Source organism: Elaeis guineensis, chromosome 2 (genome assembly GCF_000442705.2).
Source record: "Elaeis guineensis isolate ETL-2024a chromosome 2, EG11, whole genome shotgun sequence".
NCBI lineage: Eukaryota > Viridiplantae > Streptophyta > Magnoliopsida > Arecales > Arecaceae > Elaeis > Elaeis guineensis.
Genome location: NC_025994.2, coordinates 84,768,798 through 84,788,065, shown reverse-complemented (window position 1 = coordinate 84,788,065; position 19,268 = coordinate 84,768,798). Strand labels below are relative to the sequence as shown.

The 19,268-nt window shown below is 37.8% G+C and overlaps 1 protein-coding gene across 5 annotated transcripts; it reads left to right on the top strand.

Annotated features, from left to right (window-relative positions):
- The first annotated feature begins 3,656 nt into the window (after nucleotides 1-3,656).
- LOC105055905 (F-box/LRR-repeat protein 17) lies at nucleotides 3,657-16,337 on the top strand. 5 transcript variants are annotated; one of them, XR_012138617.1, is made up of 12 exons: nucleotides 3,657-4,362; nucleotides 5,341-5,442; nucleotides 11,473-11,617; nucleotides 11,713-11,897; nucleotides 12,198-12,308; nucleotides 12,517-12,614; nucleotides 12,772-13,019; nucleotides 13,102-13,168; nucleotides 13,256-13,341; nucleotides 14,179-14,277; nucleotides 14,413-14,537; nucleotides 16,193-16,337. XR_012138617.1 is itself a non-coding variant. In XM_010937931.3 (11 exons), exons 1-11 carry the CDS (start codon nucleotides 3,824-3,826, stop codon nucleotides 14,473-14,475), a joined length of 1,743 nt encoding a protein of 580 aa, XP_010936233.2. In that variant the 5' UTR covers nucleotides 3,657-3,823; the 3' UTR covers nucleotides 14,476-14,844. The 5 variants fall into 5 exon arrangements, 1 of the variants encoding a protein (XP_010936233.2); XR_002163701.3 differs by lacking the exon at nucleotides 16,193-16,337 and adding an exon at nucleotides 13,700-13,840 and having other exon boundaries at nucleotides 14,413-14,431; XR_002163705.3 differs by lacking the exons at nucleotides 13,102-13,168; nucleotides 16,193-16,337 and adding an exon at nucleotides 13,700-13,840 and having other exon boundaries at nucleotides 13,169-13,341; nucleotides 14,413-14,434.
- Nucleotides 16,338-19,268: the final 2,931 nt, after the last annotated feature.

Here is a 19,268-nt window from a genome sequence, read left to right as displayed (position 1 = left end):
TTTATAAATAGGTAACCTATTTAACTGATCCGATCCAACCTGTTTACTAAATAACTAACCTATTTGCTAAACCCAACTTGATCTAACCTGTTTAACTTGATTATTGAAAAAAATCAGTTGTTTTTGATCCAATACTATTTAAATTTTGACATGTTTGGTTTAACCTTATCAACAAACTTAAATATAAACATCAAAATTAGATATCAAAAATAAATAAACTTTTTTTGGTAGGAAGCTGTAATTTTATTTACTGACTCAAGTATACATTATACAACAAGCAAACCAAAATATACACAGCAGGCTTGGTTAGGGAATATAAGGATCAAAATTATAAAAAAATATAATTTTCTATACAGTGACAAAAAATGAAGGAGTTCCATGAGTGTAGCAAAAAGTTTCGTAGCAGAATCAAGCCAAACAAGCTGTGATGGTTGAATTTGTTGTTGGGATAAATGTTTAACCATCAAAGAATTAAAGACAGTTAGAACATCAAAGAAGGAAAGAGGAAGAAGAGGCTCAGATTTAGTATTTAATCTATAATTAAATCAAAACAACAATAATCGGTTGCCTATAGAAGAAGGATTATTGCTATTAGAATTAGTTGAATCTGTAAAAAGATATCCCAAAATTATCATAGCCTCTATATACAAACCTTACAGCAAACCTCCATAGTGCACATAGGCCATAATGCACATTTTGACATCCAGCATAAAAAATAGAAATCAAAAGAATATAAAATACTAACCATTAATCAAGAGAATACAAAATATTTAGAGCAATTAATCTAATTAGAGCAATTAAGCAAAAAAATCAGAATCAAAGAAACTATAGTAACACTATAACAACCAATTATAAAGTAAATACGAAAAAAACTCCTGTAGCAATTGACCAAGTAACACTGTAACAGCCAACACATTTCCATTAGGTATTAAGAAAAACATTCAAAAACCTTAGATTAAGGATTAAGAAAAATATATCTTAAGGAAGGATTAAGGAAACATGGAAGGAGGAAAAGAAAAAAAAAATCTAGATCTTGAGTGGCCAACCCCCCTCAGCGACAATCGTTGGGGAAGAAAGCATTGGCCATCGAAAGAGAAACAAAAAAAAAAGAAAAAAATCTAAATCTCAAGTGGCCAACCCCCTTAGCGACGATCATTGAGGAAGAAAGCACCGACCATCGAAAGAGAAAAAGAAAAAAAATCCTAGCTCTTGAGTGGCCAAGGCGCCAAGCGGCACAAGCCCTCCTCTCAAGGATCGATGATGAAGGAGGACCGAAGGAGGGCACCGGCCGCCATTGGGAGGAAGTTGGAAGCACTAGCTAGGCGGCTATCGAAGGAGCCAAGGAGAAGTGGAGGAGCCTCGGCCATTGTTGAGAGGAAGCTGGAAGCACCAGCTTGGTTGCAATCGAAGGAGGAGTGGAACTTCGGAGAATCAAAGAAAGAAATCAAAAACCAAACCCTAAATCTAGAGACGGATCGGAGGAGGAAAGAGTTGAAAGGCCAAAAGACGGAAAGACGAAAGAGTTGTCTGAGAAATCGAAAGAGAGAGGAAAGGCTGAACTGAAAGGCTTTTAGGGTTTTATATTAAAGTCTTTAAGCTATGCAAGTTTACGGGTTACAACCCGATCTGACCTATTCTAACTCATTTATTAAATAAGTTAAACAGGTTAAACAAGTCAGCCATCTGAAACCTGAACCCGATCTGATTATTAAATAGGTTAAATGGGTCAACCTATTTACGACTTAAATCTGTTTAATCGAAATCCAAACCTCTTTAAGATGGGTCGAATGCAGATCGAGTTGACGGGTCGGATCGACTTTTGCCACCCCTAGGTGGGAGTGGAGGACGTGGAGCAAGCTAAAGAAAATAATTATTCCAACAAATATTGTTCCTCTCTCTTTTTTCAGGCTTGTTACTTTTCTTTTGCTCCCTTTAGATTCTCCAGCTTAAATAAGAAAAATATCTTCTAATTAAGCTTCAATTACCCTCATCAGAAAAAATAAGAGAACAGATCTAATCCTGAACAAAAAAAGATGAGAAAAAAATACCAATAAGAATAGCTTTATTGAGATCAGAAGTGAATTATGCAAAAGAAAGCGATTCTGCTCAACTCATATGTTGATGGTTTCAGAAAAAGACATGGACGATTCGGTTCAAATCAATTTGGGATCAATTTTTAAATCGAAATTGAAATTAATTTTCTAAAATCGAAATCAAAAACAAATAGACTATATAGAAAAATCAGTTCAAACTTAATCGAAGAAATCAGATCGATTTAGTTTGATTTATTGAGTTTTAGACTATTGGGATTATATCAAAGAGGCAACTTATGGAATTAGTTAAATAGGCTAAATATAGAAGCAATAAATTGGTGGAGCTATGAAAAAATATAAATAAACTGATGATGATTTATATATAATATTATATATATATATATATATATATATATATATATATATATATGTATGCATGTAAGTATATATTCGCAGATCGATTTATTTGAATTATTTTTTCCTCAACTAAAACCGAAATCGAATCATTTCTTTGGATTTTTAAAATTTTTAAATTAAAATCAAATCAAATTTGAGAAAAAATGATACAGATGAAATCGAAATTAGCATTTTGGATTAGTTTTGCATCGTGTTCCTTGCACGTCCACAGATTAGCTATAGTTAGACAGGTGCTATTCTTCCTTTTTGGTTAAGTCCCATTGTAGCTAAAACGATTGCACCGAATCTTCCAGATGAGAGGACGTAGAAGAGTAGATTCAGGGAATTAGTCTCATGTGGAATGGACAATAAATTTGGTTATTGGAAACAAGATGATGGCAACTAGTTACCATCTATTTCCCAATCTCCATCATCAGTCTTCACATGTCTTTGACTAAGATGAAGTTTTCAAACATTCTTTCGTTAGCGAATCCAAGAAGGCTGAACTCCAAGCTAAGTCTAAACATTGAGATTACCTAACCTAAGGACCATGAAATTCAAAACAATGCATTGAATAACTTCACGACATCAAGAGATACTCACAATCTCCATTCATTACTTGAGCCATTTTTATTTTATAAAAAGAAGATCATAATCTATATGCTCAATCAAGCATTTTTGGAGGACAATATGTATGTCATATATACGAGACAAAAAAGAACAATGCAGGATACATCCAAACATTAACTTATCCATGGAAAATTTGGAGTATAAATTATTATTTTTTTGGATAATTTGATTAGGAGTTCAAGTTGTAATTTTGGGAGGAAGAAAGCAAAACCCCTCTTTTTCTTTCACATTTTTGGTGTCACACAACAATCTAGCCTAAAAGAAGCTGACAACAATTCTTTTGCCAAAAGGTTCCCAATTTTTGTTTGAGACGAATTTCATACAAGCTAAAGAAAGAAGAACAACCATGATAAGGAGATGTTCTTTGGTGTTTGTGGTAAACGAAAATTATTAATCTGGCTTTGCAAATAGATAAAAATGTAATGAATTATGAAACATAGCTGCGCGAACATCTCAACCAAACAAGTCAAGGGTCTGCAGCACATAATTATGGAAGCAGAATATGCACCCAAGCCGCATAATTGGTTGCACACGAGCAAGTGCATTCTGGTAATTCAGCCGCCTTTCTCGCTTTTCCCTCCCTCCGCTCCGGTGGGCGTGAGAAAAATGGCGCGAAATTAACTCTAATCTCCCGCCCCTATTCCGACAGCCTCCTGCTCTCTCCCACTTTCTCTATTTCGTCCTCTCCACCTCCTCACTCCCTTCCCCCTCTCTCTTGCCGCCTCCCCTTCTCTCTCTTTACCCTCCGAACTTTCGGGATCCGGATGCTCGGCGAGTCTCCCTCGGCCGCCATCGCCTGCTCCGCCGCGCCCAAGCGGGGCGCGCCGAAGAAGCGGGGCAACTACAACTGCGGACGATGCGGCCTCCCGAAGAAGGGCCACGTTTGCCCCGCCGGCGATGGCCACGTCCTCCCCCCTCGCTCTGATCACCGCCTCCGCCGCTCCCTCTCCTTTGACGAGGACCGGACTCCGGCACCCGTCTCGGCGACGCCAGCGATGGAGGAGGAGGAGGTAGCGGAGACTTCGGTGGCTGCGGCGCCGGCGGCGGCGGATGAGGAGGAGGTGGAGGTGGGCGGCGGGGTTCTGCCGGTGTCATGCCTGGTGGAGGTACTGAGGCGGCTGTCGCCCAAGGAGCTGATGGGGGCGGCGGCGGTCTGCCGGGGATGGATGGAGTGCGTGAAGAGAGTATGGCGATCCGCGGAGGAGCTTAGGCTTAGGGTTTCTCCTCGATCTCAGATCGGTTTCGTTGGATCGGTGCTCCACAAGTGCGCCGGACTGGCCCGGCTTACGCTGAGGATAGAAAGGTTAGGGTTTTTCTTAGATCGAGGGAGGACGAGGAGGGGGATCTCGTACGGGGATGTAGAGCTGAAAAGAACGATTTTTTAACGAAAAAAAATCGAATTTTTAGTCAAAAGTAATACAGTCATGATAACTCACGGATCAGGGACGGGGCTATGCTGATAGCCTTTGCTCTGGATCTTTCGATAATGGATCTAAAGAATATTGTTTTTGGTGAAGCAATTAATATGGTTTTGTGGGATCAATAGGAACCGAAGGAAAAAATTTTTACTCCTCACTTTTCCTTCTTGTTGTTGCTTCTGTTATCATGAATTTTGACAATGTTGATGTTAGACAAATGTTTCTAACCTTCATATCTCAGTCTCAGTTCCCTCTATATGGATCCGGGGCTTTGATGTGAGCTACCTTGGTCAATGTAATCGAAGATCTTTAGATTATGAAGCTCCTGTTGATGTGAGTTTTCTTGATCTTTTTACTTTGTCTGTGGAGTAGTTCTGTAGGTTGGACGTGGTTAGATCTTGCTATGGTTGTGGGTTTTATGATCATTAATCCGATCAAATATCAAATTTTACGTTTTTATACTATATCTTTTTGTTGGTTCTTTGATTTCGGTTCTTTCGATGGTCTGAAACTGGCGGGAGACCGTAGCATGACAGAAATGAGTGATGGGGTATGGGATTTTTTTCTTCATAATTTCTGTATTCATTTGCTTACTTTCTTTTTTTTTTTGGTGAATTGTGAACAATGCAGTGCTATAGATTGTAACAAGTATAAGCTTTTATGAGATCCTCCTCCAATTAAAAGTAGTATGACGGGGAAAAGAAAATAAGATTACTGGTTTATCATGACCCATCATACATCTACATATTAAAGGGGATTTGATAAAACTGGAAAATGACAACAGACCCTTTTGTTTTGATTATTCAACTGTATCTAGATGCAAATTATGATTTGTATGCCCTGATAGGCAGCTGTTGGTGCAGTGATGTTGATGCTACATTGCTAGCTTGTGTTGCATTCTCGTGCCCTAGTTTAGAAGCTTTTGAGATCAATATTGGCGACAATGCAGTCAATCAGATAACTGGGTATGTGAATAACTATTATCCTGTCTGATTGCCCCTTTTTTCGGATTCTGTGATTAAGTTTAGCCCATTATTCATTATGTGCTGATATCTAAAGTATATAGGTTTATGTTCTTTTTTTTTCCTATGTGTGTGTTTCTGTTCTGCCTTATTACTAGAATAATAAGCGGATTTAGGTCCACTCTGTGCATTTCATACGATTGATCTGTACCATCAAGACAGTCCATTCGCTATTCACTGGCACCTGTTGCTTATTTGATATTTACAGATGGCTACGTTATCCATCAACCATATCTGTGAATGTGCTCAGGCTTGTCATAGAAACTCATGTTCTGCAAAACCTTCCTTTTGTTTACTATTATATAGTACTTCATGTGTGATGTTAGTTTCATTTCTGTGCAACTCATTCTTGTGAAAGATTGTGTATGGATACCTGGTACATTAAAAATATTCATCGTTCTTCATCCCCTCCACAACCTGCTTGAAAGCTATGAGCTGCTTGAAATGTTGTTGATGTGATCAAGTTTGACAAGGAAACCATGTTCCAATCGAGGGTGTTTTTGAATCTTAGGTAGCATTTGGTGACCTAAATAAGACCATCATGGTGATTTAAGATCATCTATGATCCGAATCCTGTGATGATTTTATCACCTGTGATGATTTTATCACCAGTGATCTAAGTTTATGATGTTTGGTAGGTCATAGTCTAGCGATTAAAGATTCTTGAGTATTCACGAGTAATCTATTTGGTATTGTTTAATTAGATAGCATATTGTGTTAACATATGTTAGAATATATTATGTTAACATATATATTGTTGGTGTCGATTTTCGTCTGGCGTTGGAGTAGCTGGAGCTGGTGGCGAGTCGGGTAGTCGGAGGCGAGATCTGCAAGAAAAATCCTGATCGAAGGTTATTTCGGTGGACATTTTCCGATGTCTAAGTCAAAAATCTATTCTAACAGATGGAGGAGTATGAGAGGCGGAGTTTTTGGGTACCTTTTTGGGGTCTCTTTTTGGGCCTCCTTTTATAGATGGAGTTGGGAGCTTCTAAAGGATGGTCCTGCCATCATGTCTCAGGTGTCATGGGCAACTGTCGCTTGACAGCTGTTAGTAGTCTCCGGGGGTCTCAATGGGATTGAGAGGATGTTTGAAGGAGGATCAGTCGACCATAGATCGGTTGCTTTTCGATTGACTTTCAAGGAGAGAGTCATAAATGGGAGGTAGAGGGGGGCCATTTTTGGTCTTTTTAGCTGCTTCAATTTGTCACATCTTGTCAAGGGCCGCGGTGGTGGATCCTACCACTCATGCGGTGTAATTAATGACTTCGAGATGGCTTAATCTAGCGTAGCTTGTTATTGCAGCGCGTAGTTGATCGCTTAGGATATGGTCTCCTAGATGACGTGATTTGATGTGACTCAATGGGACTGTATGGTAGCCATGCTTGACCTTCGGTTGCTCGATCGATGTCTGTGCTTTGGGATTCTGGCCCACGAGCGGGAATCGTGGTCCGCGGAAGAATGAAAATCTAGAATTGAGATTGGACCTGATGTGGGTCGGAGGAAGAGGACCCATAGGTCGGCTAAGTGAATCCGTTGAGTGTTGCTGTCTAGTCGGTCTGGGGCAACCGGTTGCAGAGAGGGGAGTTCGCCAGAAGTCAGTCGGTGAAGTCTCGATCGCTTAGACAGTGAGGCACTGATCGATCTTTCAGGAGCCGAGAGCTAATTGGTCGCAAGAGTAGTCGATGAGGGGTCGGCGACAGCAAGGGAGTTTAGTTCATTGGACTAGGCTTCTTGGGCCTTGAGCTTCTTTATATTATCGCCCGAGTGGAATTTCTTCCAATACATGCCTCTTACTTCCAAGCCCGAGCTTTGGTCAGGTGAAGGGAGTAATTTTGTGAAGAGCCATTCCGTCAGTGGGGCGTGTGCGCGATCTTCGGGGTGCGCTCGTACTTTTGTGCCCGCATTGAATCCACGTTGCCTCAAAATCTGAGAGAGAGGAGATGAAGTGGCTCGATCGTTCTATTCGCACTCGAATTGAATGCATGCTGGTTGAGGTGGTGCTTGTGGCCCATCCTTGGCCGACACATCTCATGATTTAATAGGGGCAATTATGGAGTGCTTGAATTTGGCTCCTCTTTTTATAGGGGAGATTCACTTGTGCTATGGTGCGATGGAGCGATCCCCTCCGTGGATGCGCGAGGGGCGCCTTCTTCATGAACGAGGGAGCCCACCCTTCTTCGATGAGCGGGGAGTCATCACTCTATCTCTAAAGGCCGATCAGTTCTCCGTTTAATCTACTGCCCAGGTTAATTTTTTGGTCATCCGAGCACCTTTAGCCTACAACGCCATCGTCGGCTGACCAGGTCTGAATGCACTTCGAATTGTCGTTCCACACTATCTGAAGATGAAGTTTCCGACAGTAAATGGAGTTGAAAAAGTTTGTAGAGATCAAGACTTGGCACGCTATTGCTACAATATCGCTCTTCGAGGAGGGCGGCCTGTTGAATCCTACTCGATGGAGGGACTGGACATCCACGACGAATTGGTCGAGGACCAAAGAAAATCAGTGGAAGATCTCATAACCATTTCCTTGGCGGACGGAAATCAAGAGCACACTGTTCAGATAGGGTCGAATCTAGATCAGATAACAAAAGATCAGCTAACCTCTTTTTTGGAGGAGAATACTGACGTCTTTGCTTGGACACCGGTGGATATGTTGGGCATCGATCCTTTGGTGATGATACAGTGGTTGAATATGAATCCGCGGCATCAACTTAAGTGTCAGGATGGGATGGGATGGCGACACGTCCTGTTTCATGAAAAAATTGGGATAGCCTCGTTCCACGGGATTTAAAATCTTGATCTTGCTTCTTTGGATTTGGTCTTTCTTAAGCCTTTTCATGTCTACCGATGATGTCCCTCGCCACCTTCTACTGATGTTCTTGCTGACTCATCCCCTGCCCTGTCGTCTCCATCTGCCACGGACTTGCCTCCTGCTAGTCTTCTGACTGCTTTAAGAAAAGATACTTGCTCTATTCGCAATTTCCATCCCATTTACAATTTTTTGAGCTATTATCATTTTTCAACACCATACTTTGCTTTCATTACTTCTTTATCATCTGTCTCCATTCTTAAGACTGTCTGTGAGGCTCTTAATCACCTTGGGTGGTGACAAGTGATGGTTGATGAGATGGCAGCTTTGTATTCGACTGGCACATGGGATCTTGTCTCTTTACCTTCTGGTAAAATTGTTGTTGGTTGCCGTTGGGTGTTTATCGTCAAAGTTGATCTTGATGGCCAGGTTAATCGTCTTAAGGCATGCTTGGTTGCAAAGAGGTATACTCAGCTATACGGCTTAGATTATAGCGATATCTTCTCTCCGGTTGCTAAGATTGCTTCTGTCCGTCTGTTCCTTTCTATGGCTGCCATGCGTCATTGGACCCTGCATCAATTGGATATCAAAAATATCTTTCTTCATGGCAATCTTGATGAAGAGGTTTATATGGAGCAACCATCAGGTTTTGTTGCTTAAGGTGAGTCAGGACTGGTATGCAGACTACGTCGATCCCTTTACGGCTTAAAGCAATCCCCTCGTGCTTGGTTTGGGAGATTTAGCACTGTTATTCAGCAGTTTAGTATGATCCGCAGTGAAGCAAATCATTTGGTCTTCTATTACCATACTTCCTTGACCCATAGCATTTATCTGGTTGTTTATGTTGATGACATAGTAATCACAGGCGATGACCATGATGGAATTCAACAATGGAAGCAGCATCTCACACCATTTTCAGACAAAAGATTTGGATAAACTCAAATACTTTCTTAGTATTGAGGTAGCTCAATCTAGCACTGGTATTGCCATCTCATAAAGAAAGTATGCATTGGATATACTAGAAGAGACTGGCATGCTCAATTGCAAATCCATTGGTACTCTTATGGATCCAAATGTTAAACTTCTATCAGGACAGGAGAGACTTTAGTAGATCCAAGAAGATATCGGAGAATCATTGGGAAGTTGAATTACTTGACAATTACTAGATCAGATATTTTTTTTGCTGTATGGTCAATCAATTCCTACAGTCTTCATGTGACAGTCCTTGCGATGCTGTAATTCGCATCCTTAATACATTAAAGGAGCACCAGGCTAGGAATTATTATATGAAGATGAAGGACACACTCAGACAGTTGGGTATACTGATGCCGATTGGGCAGGATCTCCTTCTGATAGATGTTCTACTTTAGGATATTATGTTTTCATCAGTGGCAACTTGGTTTCATGGAAGAGCAAGAAATAAGATGTTGTTGTCAAATCTAGTGCAGAAGTAGCATATAGAGCTATGACACTAGCAACATGTGAGCTTATATGGATGAAGCAATTACTTTAGGAATTAAGATTTGGATCAGTGAAATAGATGAGGTTGGTTTGTGACAATCAAGCTGCTCTACACATTGCTTCGAATCTGATTTTCATGAGAGGACTAAACGCATAAAAGTGGATTGTCATTTTATCCGAGAGCAAAATTTTATCAGGGTGTATATCCATTACTTTTGTCAACTCCAATGATCAACTATCAAATATATTTACTAAGTCACTTAAAGGTCCTCGAATTAGCTATATTTGTAACAAGCTTGGTGCACATAATTTGTATGCTCTAGCTTGAGGGGGAGTGTTAAATAAAATAGTATATTATGTTAACATATTAGAATACATTATGTTAACATATATATCATTGTGTATATTCCCTGTATAATTCTGTTTAGGACATATATCAATTAAGAGATCAATAGATTCATTGTAGCTAGACGGTTCATTGTATCTAAATCCTATTATATGGTTCATTGTATCTAGACCTTTATTGTTCTATATATAGATCCTCTTGTAATATAAAATAAAATACAATCATTTTTCTTTATCTTTACCTATCTCTCTCTCTCTTTTAGTGTTTCTAACAAGGGTTCTCTCTCTTAGATCCCATCTTCTACAGGTATTCTATGGGAATCCAAGATCACCGATTATATATACCAAAACTATCCACAATATATTTCATAAAAATATATTTATTAATGATATATACTATATTATAAATAAAATATTATTATATTTATTAATATATTAATAATTAATAGATTTTATGAAAATATATTTATTAGTCCTATAAATTATTACTTCCATAAAACAATATTAATTATCATTATAGAATTTATATTTATATTTATACTTATAACATATTATTTATTAATGTATAATATTTATTTTTATAAAATTAATAATTTATTGGATTGATAAATAATTTTTATAGAATCTATTAATTAATATTTGATATAATATATTAATGGTATATTGATATATCAATTTTTTTTACTAGATTGAAGGGTATTTTGTCCTTATATTTTAGTTTAAGATCACTGCCTGGGGGTGATCTTAGATTTTCGACCTCGAGGACGGGCATCCTATCACTGGATTGGAGAATGATTTGAGGAGTGAGGGTGATTTATAATCACTATCATGTAGGATCATCATGGTGCAATCAAACGCGATGATCTCATCACCTCCACCCACATCACCCTTGATTTTGAATGGATCACCCTATACCAAACACCCCCTTAGATGCATTATTGTTGGGTTTCAGTTTGTCTTCATTGATATCAAAATATACATTCCCTTGTTTCATCTGCTTGTTTTGTCACTTTTACTTCTCAACCTTGTCACTGAGAACCTTGTTGACTGGAAAAGCTCTTGGTCTTATCCATGCATCTTCTCCCTGCATTTGCTTTACTTTTGAAGCATTTGCTACATTACTGAATCCAATGGTTGGATTTCTGATGCTGTTTTGTTGGGAATGCTGTTATTTTAACTCACTATTTGTTTTGTCATGACTTGTTCATACCTTTTAGAAGGCTGTTAATGGTAAATTCATAAATGTGCCTTTTTTATCTTGAAAACTATATCAAATCAAGGTCTGTGTTTATAGTCTTTTTGACTGGTGTACATATTAGTGGCAACTTCTTAGATCGACAGGTTTCATCTTGTAGGGATGAATTGGGTCGTTTTGTTGCTGAGAAACGGTGTCTTTCAATTCTGAAAGTGGAGGGTTGCACTAGTCTTGGGTTTCTCAACCTCTATTCTTCAAGCCTGTCAATTCTCTGGCTTTCAGACCTTTGTTGCATTTCAAAAATGGTAACTATGAACTTCTTCTTATGCATTATGTTAATACAGTAATTCTTTCATGTTTTTTGTCCATGCATTAATTGATTCTCATTTACTCTTTATAGGTTATTAGCTGTCTTAATCTGAAAGAGCTTTCTCTTGATTTTACTCGACAAGAAAATGATTCTACAGATCTTGTTACTGTTATGGATAGTTTGGGCCGTACCTGTCCACGACTGAGAAATATGCATATTGCATCAATTCAACTTTGTAATGAAGCTGTGCTTGCTTTAGCAAGCACAAACCTAAGGTATGCTATTTATCTCAGATGTATGTGAATAACTGCATAATAATTTGCTGATTGGTGATATAAGTTATTGAAAGAATCTGGTGCTAAGATTAACCTCATATAATATTTATCATATGCATGTTGGGTCTTTGAGCTTTCTACAGATGTTAGAGCTCAAATATGAGTGAAATTGGGAAATCCAATTTCAACTGCCAAGTTCTAATGCAATCTAAAAACATCTCTATTATTTTTTGCTCTTCAAATCTTCTTTTTGCTAGGTCTGCTAATGAAGTTGTTGTTGTTCTTTTTTTTTTTTTTTAGGGTCAGGGGCTTGCGCATGCTGTCACTTGTTCTTGGTTCAAGGATCACAGATGCAGCTGTGGCTGCTATAGTTTCAAGTTATTCAAGTCTAGAGTTGCTTGACTTGAGTGGGTATGCTCCACTCTGCACTTTATGAATGCTTAACCTCTAAAATGAAGTGCCTGAAATCTCCAGATTCAGTGATTTACAGCAATATCAATCTTCACCATATACGCTGATTACAATAAGGCTCCTTAAACATTCCTTGTGAGCTGTTGCTTGTTGCAATTTCTCTTGATCCTCTAGGTTCTTAATTTTCATTTTCTGCTTGTGTTTCCAGGTCAAGCATTAGTGACAGTGGGATTGGAATGATATGCAATACATTCTCTCAGACGCTATCTAGACTCCTCCTTGCTCTCTGTCCTAACATTACTTCAAGTAATTAGCAATTTTCTTTGTGCTGTTATGCTTTTGCATATTTAAGCTAGATGTGCTAATACAGAAAATGCACACCAAGCCTTGTCCCATCTGATGAGGTTGGCTGCATGTTGTGATTTGTCTATGTTCTTAGATATCTGCTTCCATGGTTTTCCAGGTGGAATCCAATTTGCTACAGCACAATTACCACTTCTTCAGCTAATTGACTGTGGGATGAGCAAATGTGCCATTAACTCTCAATATGAAAGTCCTGAAGAAAATGGGTTGATTGGTAATGAAGGTAGCGGAGAACTCGGAAGGTGTCAGAAATCACCTATGCCAAAGCCACAACCAATTTACCAAAAACTAATTATAAAACATGGGTGTTTGAGAAAGATCAGTTTATGGGGTTGTTCTGGTTTAGATGTAAGTCACACCAAAAAAGCTGTTCTTATATGCTCACATTATCTCTCATCATTCCCTTTTGATTAATTTATAACCATTGCAGGCCCTATACCTAAACTGTCCAGAGCTTAATGATCTCAATCTTAACTCATGTACAAATTTGCATCCAGGTATCAGTCTGTGGCTATCTTCATTCAGGATTAGACGCCAAAATAAATTCTCATTATCAATTTTATGCTTTGCAAAATTTTCCCCAGAGAGGTTGTTGCTCCAGTGTCCCAATTTGGAACATGTACACGCTTCTGGGTGTCAAGATATGTTAATTGGAGCAATCCGAAACCAGGTATTGAGCGAGACCGACCATTCTGATTGCTTAAACGTGATTGCATGACATAAAGATAGAGATAGCTTGTAGTTTTATATGATGCATCTTTTGTAAACAAGTATATTGCTAAAGGTGAGTACACAAAATAAATATGTTACTTGCATTTGGAGATAACTGAGGAAAAGTATTGTAAAACATATGTGACCATATTTAATGTAAAAGGAAATATGGTGTGGTTGGGCAAGATGGGGGAAATTCTCTACTGCTGTAGCAAGCCTGAGTTCTATCTTGAGCACAGCTTGCTGTTGAATGGTTGGTAATTACTTTTAAAAAGAGGAAAATGAACCATAATTGACTATATGTTTCTCAAATGCAGGCTACTTTGTCAACGCCACATTGTTCTGTAGGTTGCACAGAATTACTTTTGAAGTTTTAAAATTGGCTATGGGTCTTTATCAGCAGATATCAGTATATTATGGGACTGGTTCTGATTTCAGACTAAATGGCATATCCGCAGGTTGAGTTCATTATCTTGGTATACAAGAAATTTAGGTCAACTTGTCTGGATTTACTGTTATCTATGCAGTATGAGTTTAGTGCGTCTTTTATGCAACTCGCATCTGCAAATGCTCCATTCATAAACTCAAGGTCTTGGATGTTAGCTATCAGCTGATGTCTTGTAGCCGTTGCTTTTCTTTCTATATGTTTGTTGGTTTTCTTATATGATACAAGGCTGATCGTTTTACCCTTTTCTTAAAAACAGCGATTACCTGCAAATATTCGTCATATTTGGCAATTTCATGAGAAATATTAAGGTGAAGTTTCTTTTGAGTACTATTAGTGAAATTCTTGTAGGTTCTTAATGAGTTTGCTGCTGTTCAAAACCATTTACCATGCAAGCGGCTTGCTGATGGCTCCAAAAGGGTTCAGGTCCCTGGATATCCTCTCCAGCAGGTGAGACTAAGGGCTTCTAGAGCTGGCACTCAGCTGTCCTCAAACATGTTACTTTGGTCTTTTCTTCACATTTCTTCGCACTATTCTCCTTGTGTCATTTCACCACAACTTATTGTTCCGGCGTGCTTGCTGCAGCCATCTGATGATGGGAAGCACAAAAGGTTGCGGCAGACCCCGTGCACTATGCATCTTGATTGATGATTCTCTTGTATACCTTTCAGACTGATCCCGTCCTAGCAGTTGCAATCTGTTTATTACTGGTGATGTTCTCACTTACTGTTGAACTGTAGACCTGAAACTCCAATTTGTGTTGTCTCGACTGTATTTCTGGGCTGCTTTCATCATTCCAGATAAATGGGTTTGCCTTTGTAAAACGGGACTGTTTGTCGTAGAGGAATAAATTGCAGCCTACATGTCTAACTTTTCTTTTCAGAAATAAAGTTTAACATGATTGAAACATGCAATTGGCTTAAAATGGATCTATCTCAGTGGATATATCAGCTGCCTCATCTCTGATTAGATGTAATTGGATTATGTTTATGCTTGATTATGGTTTGGCTGGTTTATTAGGAAGTGCATTTGCCTATGGACTGGTGGTGGTTCTTAACTCTGGTGTGTGAACGCTGCGCTCTATGTAATTGAGGAAAGTGGTTCTTAACTGTGCGCTTGACCAGACCACATTTTTTTCTTTCCAAAAATGAAGAGATTCAGATAGAAAACATTAGATATTTAAAATAAGTTTCTTTTTATCTCTTTTACCCTAAACCTGATGGTTCTCATAAATTTTTTATTTTTGCCCCCTCTGTAGTGCATCAAAGTGAAGAGATTTAGAGAGAAGAAATTAGATGCTCATAATAAGTTTTTATATTTCTCTTTGACACCTAAACCAGATTATTCACATAAATCTCTTTTCTTTCTAACTTTTTATTTTTCTTGTTTCTATAGTTCATCCAAACAAGAGATTGATGGGATGTACCTCTCTCCTCTTACATGTGGCTTGTGTTGCAGTATCCTTACTGGATATAGGCCATAGATAGGTTGTAATGATTTAGAATCTCATCTAAAGATGCTAATTGGAAAGTGTTATTTAGATTCATTGATCTTATCTAAATATCCAAAATCTTTTTAATGCATAAATGTTATGCTAAACACAAGCACGGGCTCTTATACTGAGTTTGCAACAGTGCGTCTCTACTTGGCAATATACTAATAGTATATTCGTAGTTGACCAACATATTGCTCTGTAATTGGTCCACTTGTTGGTGGGTTTTAATGCCATCTACTTTAGTTGCAATACCTGATTGTCAAATTAGATTGGTCATCAAGCTAGTATATTCCTTATTAACAAGAGATGCGCTGGAAGAGAGCATCAAGAAAACCAGATTGGTGTAAAATATTAGTACTTGTGAGCATGAGACGGTGGTCAACATTTTACAGTTGCATCTCAAAGACTTTGCAGTAAGAGATGGACATCTACTCAAAATTGAAACAATAATAATGTGCCATTAGATTCTTCTCAATCTGTGGGACCGTAGTCTTTTGAGCTAGAAGTAAATTGTCATCAAGGATCACCATGATATGTATATATATTTTTTGGTTACAAATGAGAACAACTATGAGATACACGATGGGTGTACTTGGAGTTTGTTATTTGGCACCGTCGAGAGACAACTGTTGTTACGGCATCTGTGGTGTGTGAAGCCATGGAAACTCGGATGTCTTCTAGAAGAAATTGATCTCCAATTTATAATCTTCGAAAGGATAAAGCCGGCACCATTTTTATTTTTATTTCACAATAAAAATTAAATATCTATTTTATATTCAAAACATTAATATAATATTTGCTGTACTAAAAAAAATATTATTTAATTTTGCAAATCCAACGCTAACCTTTCCTTTTTACCTTTGGTAGCAGTTGCAAACTGATGGCAGCGATGGATGGTGATGGCAACAAAGTTGGCGGCAACAATGATAGGTAGCAGTAGTGGTGTAAAGGTGTAGACGGCAATAGCGTTGGCCCGCAATGTTCGCATGGTGACCAAGGCTGCAGAGATGATAGTAGAAAGAGCATCGATGATAACGCTAGAAGCTTCTACTTGTAAGCTGTAAAACTTTAGCTCTCTATTTCCTTTTATAAATAAAAAAGATTTGAATTTATTCTTTTCCTTGTCTCTAACTCTTTTGCTGCTCATGTTTCGATTTGTTAAGTAGAAACGGTGATGCTTCTTGGGCTTGGCAAATTGTTCTCTGTCACCCTTTGACTTCTCAGTATCTAAAATTTGTTGTGCTTCCTTCGCTTCGAGAGACCTGCCGAGAAAGGGCTTGTTGCGCTGAAGGTGGGATCTCAATTGAGACTGTTCACAAGTTCCTGCATGAGGGAGTTCATTCTCCACTCAGTGTTCAAATGTGGAAATGTCCCTTCCTTTCAAGCTTTGTCTTGGCCATTTGCAACGGGACATGCAACTGTGAACTTTAATAGAAGTGAATTAGACTGTCAATTTGCTTGTGTTATTGCATGGAAGAGGAAATCTATAGAGCATTTCTTTCTTTTTTTGTCATTTTGCCTGTAGCTTTGAAGCTTCTCCGGAATCTTGCTGAATATTAATTTATTCTAGCTTTCTTGTTCTCTCTTCGACATACTGGAGAAATAAGTTAAAGCAGGGCTGACAGCAGGGTGAGATTTCTTGCTGTCATTATTTATTGGTGCATCTTGCAAGAATGGAACAAAAAGGTCTTTGTGGATTCCTGCTCTCAAACGTCCAAGCTGATTAAAAACATTATCTTCCTTGCTGAGGATTTGTATGGTCAGTCTGAGTTGCAAAACCCAAATGTAGGAGTTCTTGGTCATAAACGTTGGCGGATTCCTTGACGAATGGCTACTTTTCTTCTCATTAAATTATCTTTTCATTTCTTTGTACTTATTTCATTATCTTAATAGATAAATATATAGACTTTCTTTTTTAATAAAAAATATATTTTCATTTATAATTTTTAAAATAAAATATTTTTTGAATAAAATATGATAATACAAATCATAATATTTATTTTTGATTTCTGAATTTTATTTTTAAAAATAGAAAACGAGAAAAATAGTTATGCAAAACGGACAGCTAGTCCCGGCATCGAGGCTGCCGGGACCGGTCCAAAGTTAAATTCCTTGAAAATACCGATCTCTATGGCTTAAAGATCGAGCCACTTCTGTCGCTTGTAACGCCCATTTGCAGCAAAGTCACGGGGGAGTTTCGAACCTATCTTCTCCCTCTTTGTTCTGTCTCCTTCTCGCCAAACATCGCGCCCCCCCTCCCTTCTCTCTCTCTCTCGCAGATGGAGCTATCGCTGTCGCACAGCAGGGAGTTCTGTGGCGTTGTTCCTCCTCGGGTATGCAATCCTTTTGATCTAATTTGGGTGTAATCTCACTCTCATCGAGCAATACTACGGGGATTTGATGATTTCCAGTACGCACCGTATTCCTACAACTCATGGGTCCTCAGATCCATAGTTATATCCTATGCCACAGAATCGATCAATTCTTTGTTTTTATCCTCTCATCCATCCCTTTCCGATATGTCAAGGTACAATCTTTGGCCTTCAATGCCATGAAGAATCAATCTTTTGGTTTTTTTGGTTGAAGAATTAGTCTGTTGGTTATGAATGGTTATAATTTTCATCCAATAAAGATTGCTGAAATCAGTCTCTGAACCATCAATGTGGGATTCAATTATGCCTGATTTTGTCGTCTTAAACTGACACTAAATTTTATCTTTATCGTTTGTTTCCTGGTAAATAGTAGAGAAACTGACAATCAGCTCAAAATTAGTTTTTTTTTTAATTTTATCTGTCAAAGTTCTGCTATTTTTTTTTTATATTAAAAACAAGTTTTTTTTGGACAAGACATGTGTTGTATTGGAATTTTATATTTAAGATATTCATATTCTATAATAATAAGTGATTGAAGTTTCATATTCTACGATGATAAATGATTGATTTTTTCATATTCCTAACCTTTTTTTTGGTCGTGAGAGTGAATTCATGTGGTCATAGATTATTCAGGTGATTATGTACACTACTGATTCAATCTTTTGGGCAACAATGAAAACATGTGCGGGAAGAAATCTAGAAAAATAGAACCTGTTATAAGCAAAGGTTGTCCAAGGTTGTTGTGATAAAGAAGTTGTCCAATGGAGCCTGTGCACTGATTATGTGGTACCCAAAAGAAACTTAAACCTATTTATATATTTCTCGAAATCTAGGTAATTTCCAGTTCGCAATTCAATTTGCATTATGTTGATAAGCAATATCAACACTCTTTCTAGATTCTACTCTGTAATATTAAGCCAAAGCCTCTGTCCTTTATGCTAATTTCTATGTTTGACTCACCAATCCACGATGTGGATACTGCATTTGACCATAGACTTTTATCTTTTTTTTTATTCGATAACTGCCCACCATTTTTATATACATGTAAAATACAAGGATTTTAACATGTAACCTGTAATTTTACTATTGATAGATCACTTATTTCGATCTGTAAGTTTCAATACTAGTAACCACATAAATTGTTTATGTACAATAATATATAAACTTCAAAAATAGAAAAATTATTTACTTGTTACGCACACATAAGTAAAGATTCTGATTATGCCCGAAGTACTTCAACAATGAATCTAGCCCCATTTATCCACACATTTGATATGTTTCAGTACTATGCAAGGAAATGTGCTGAAAGGTAGTAAAATTAATTAGTTTATTGCTCTTTACCATCATGGAAATTGCACATGCCATAAGAAGGAATTCTCTTTTTATTTCCTACTATCACCTATTTTACTGCTCATTTTCATGATTATTTTCTTTTGGCTATTTATTTAGGGTTCTCTACAGTCACAAAATTTAAGTTTTTGTATATAGGTGTTGGAATGTTGCTTGTTGCTACCTCTTGTTTAGTCTTGATTACTTGGGCCTGAAATAAGAAATGAAGTATATGGTTTGATTTT

Bases quoted from the DNA above. Each gene is read 5' to 3' on its own strand.
- LOC105055905 (XM_010937931.3), top strand. From the start codon at position 3,824: ATGCTCGGCGAGTCTCCCTCGGCCGCCATCGCCTGCTCCGCCGCGCCC. The intron at 5,443-11,472 runs GTATGTGAATAA...TTCATCTTGTAG, and splicing joins GCAGTCAATCAGATAACTGG to GGATGAATTGGGTCGTTTTG. The intron at 11,618-11,712 runs GTAACTATGAAC...TACTCTTTATAG, and splicing joins TTTGTTGCATTTCAAAAATG to GTTATTAGCTGTCTTAATCT.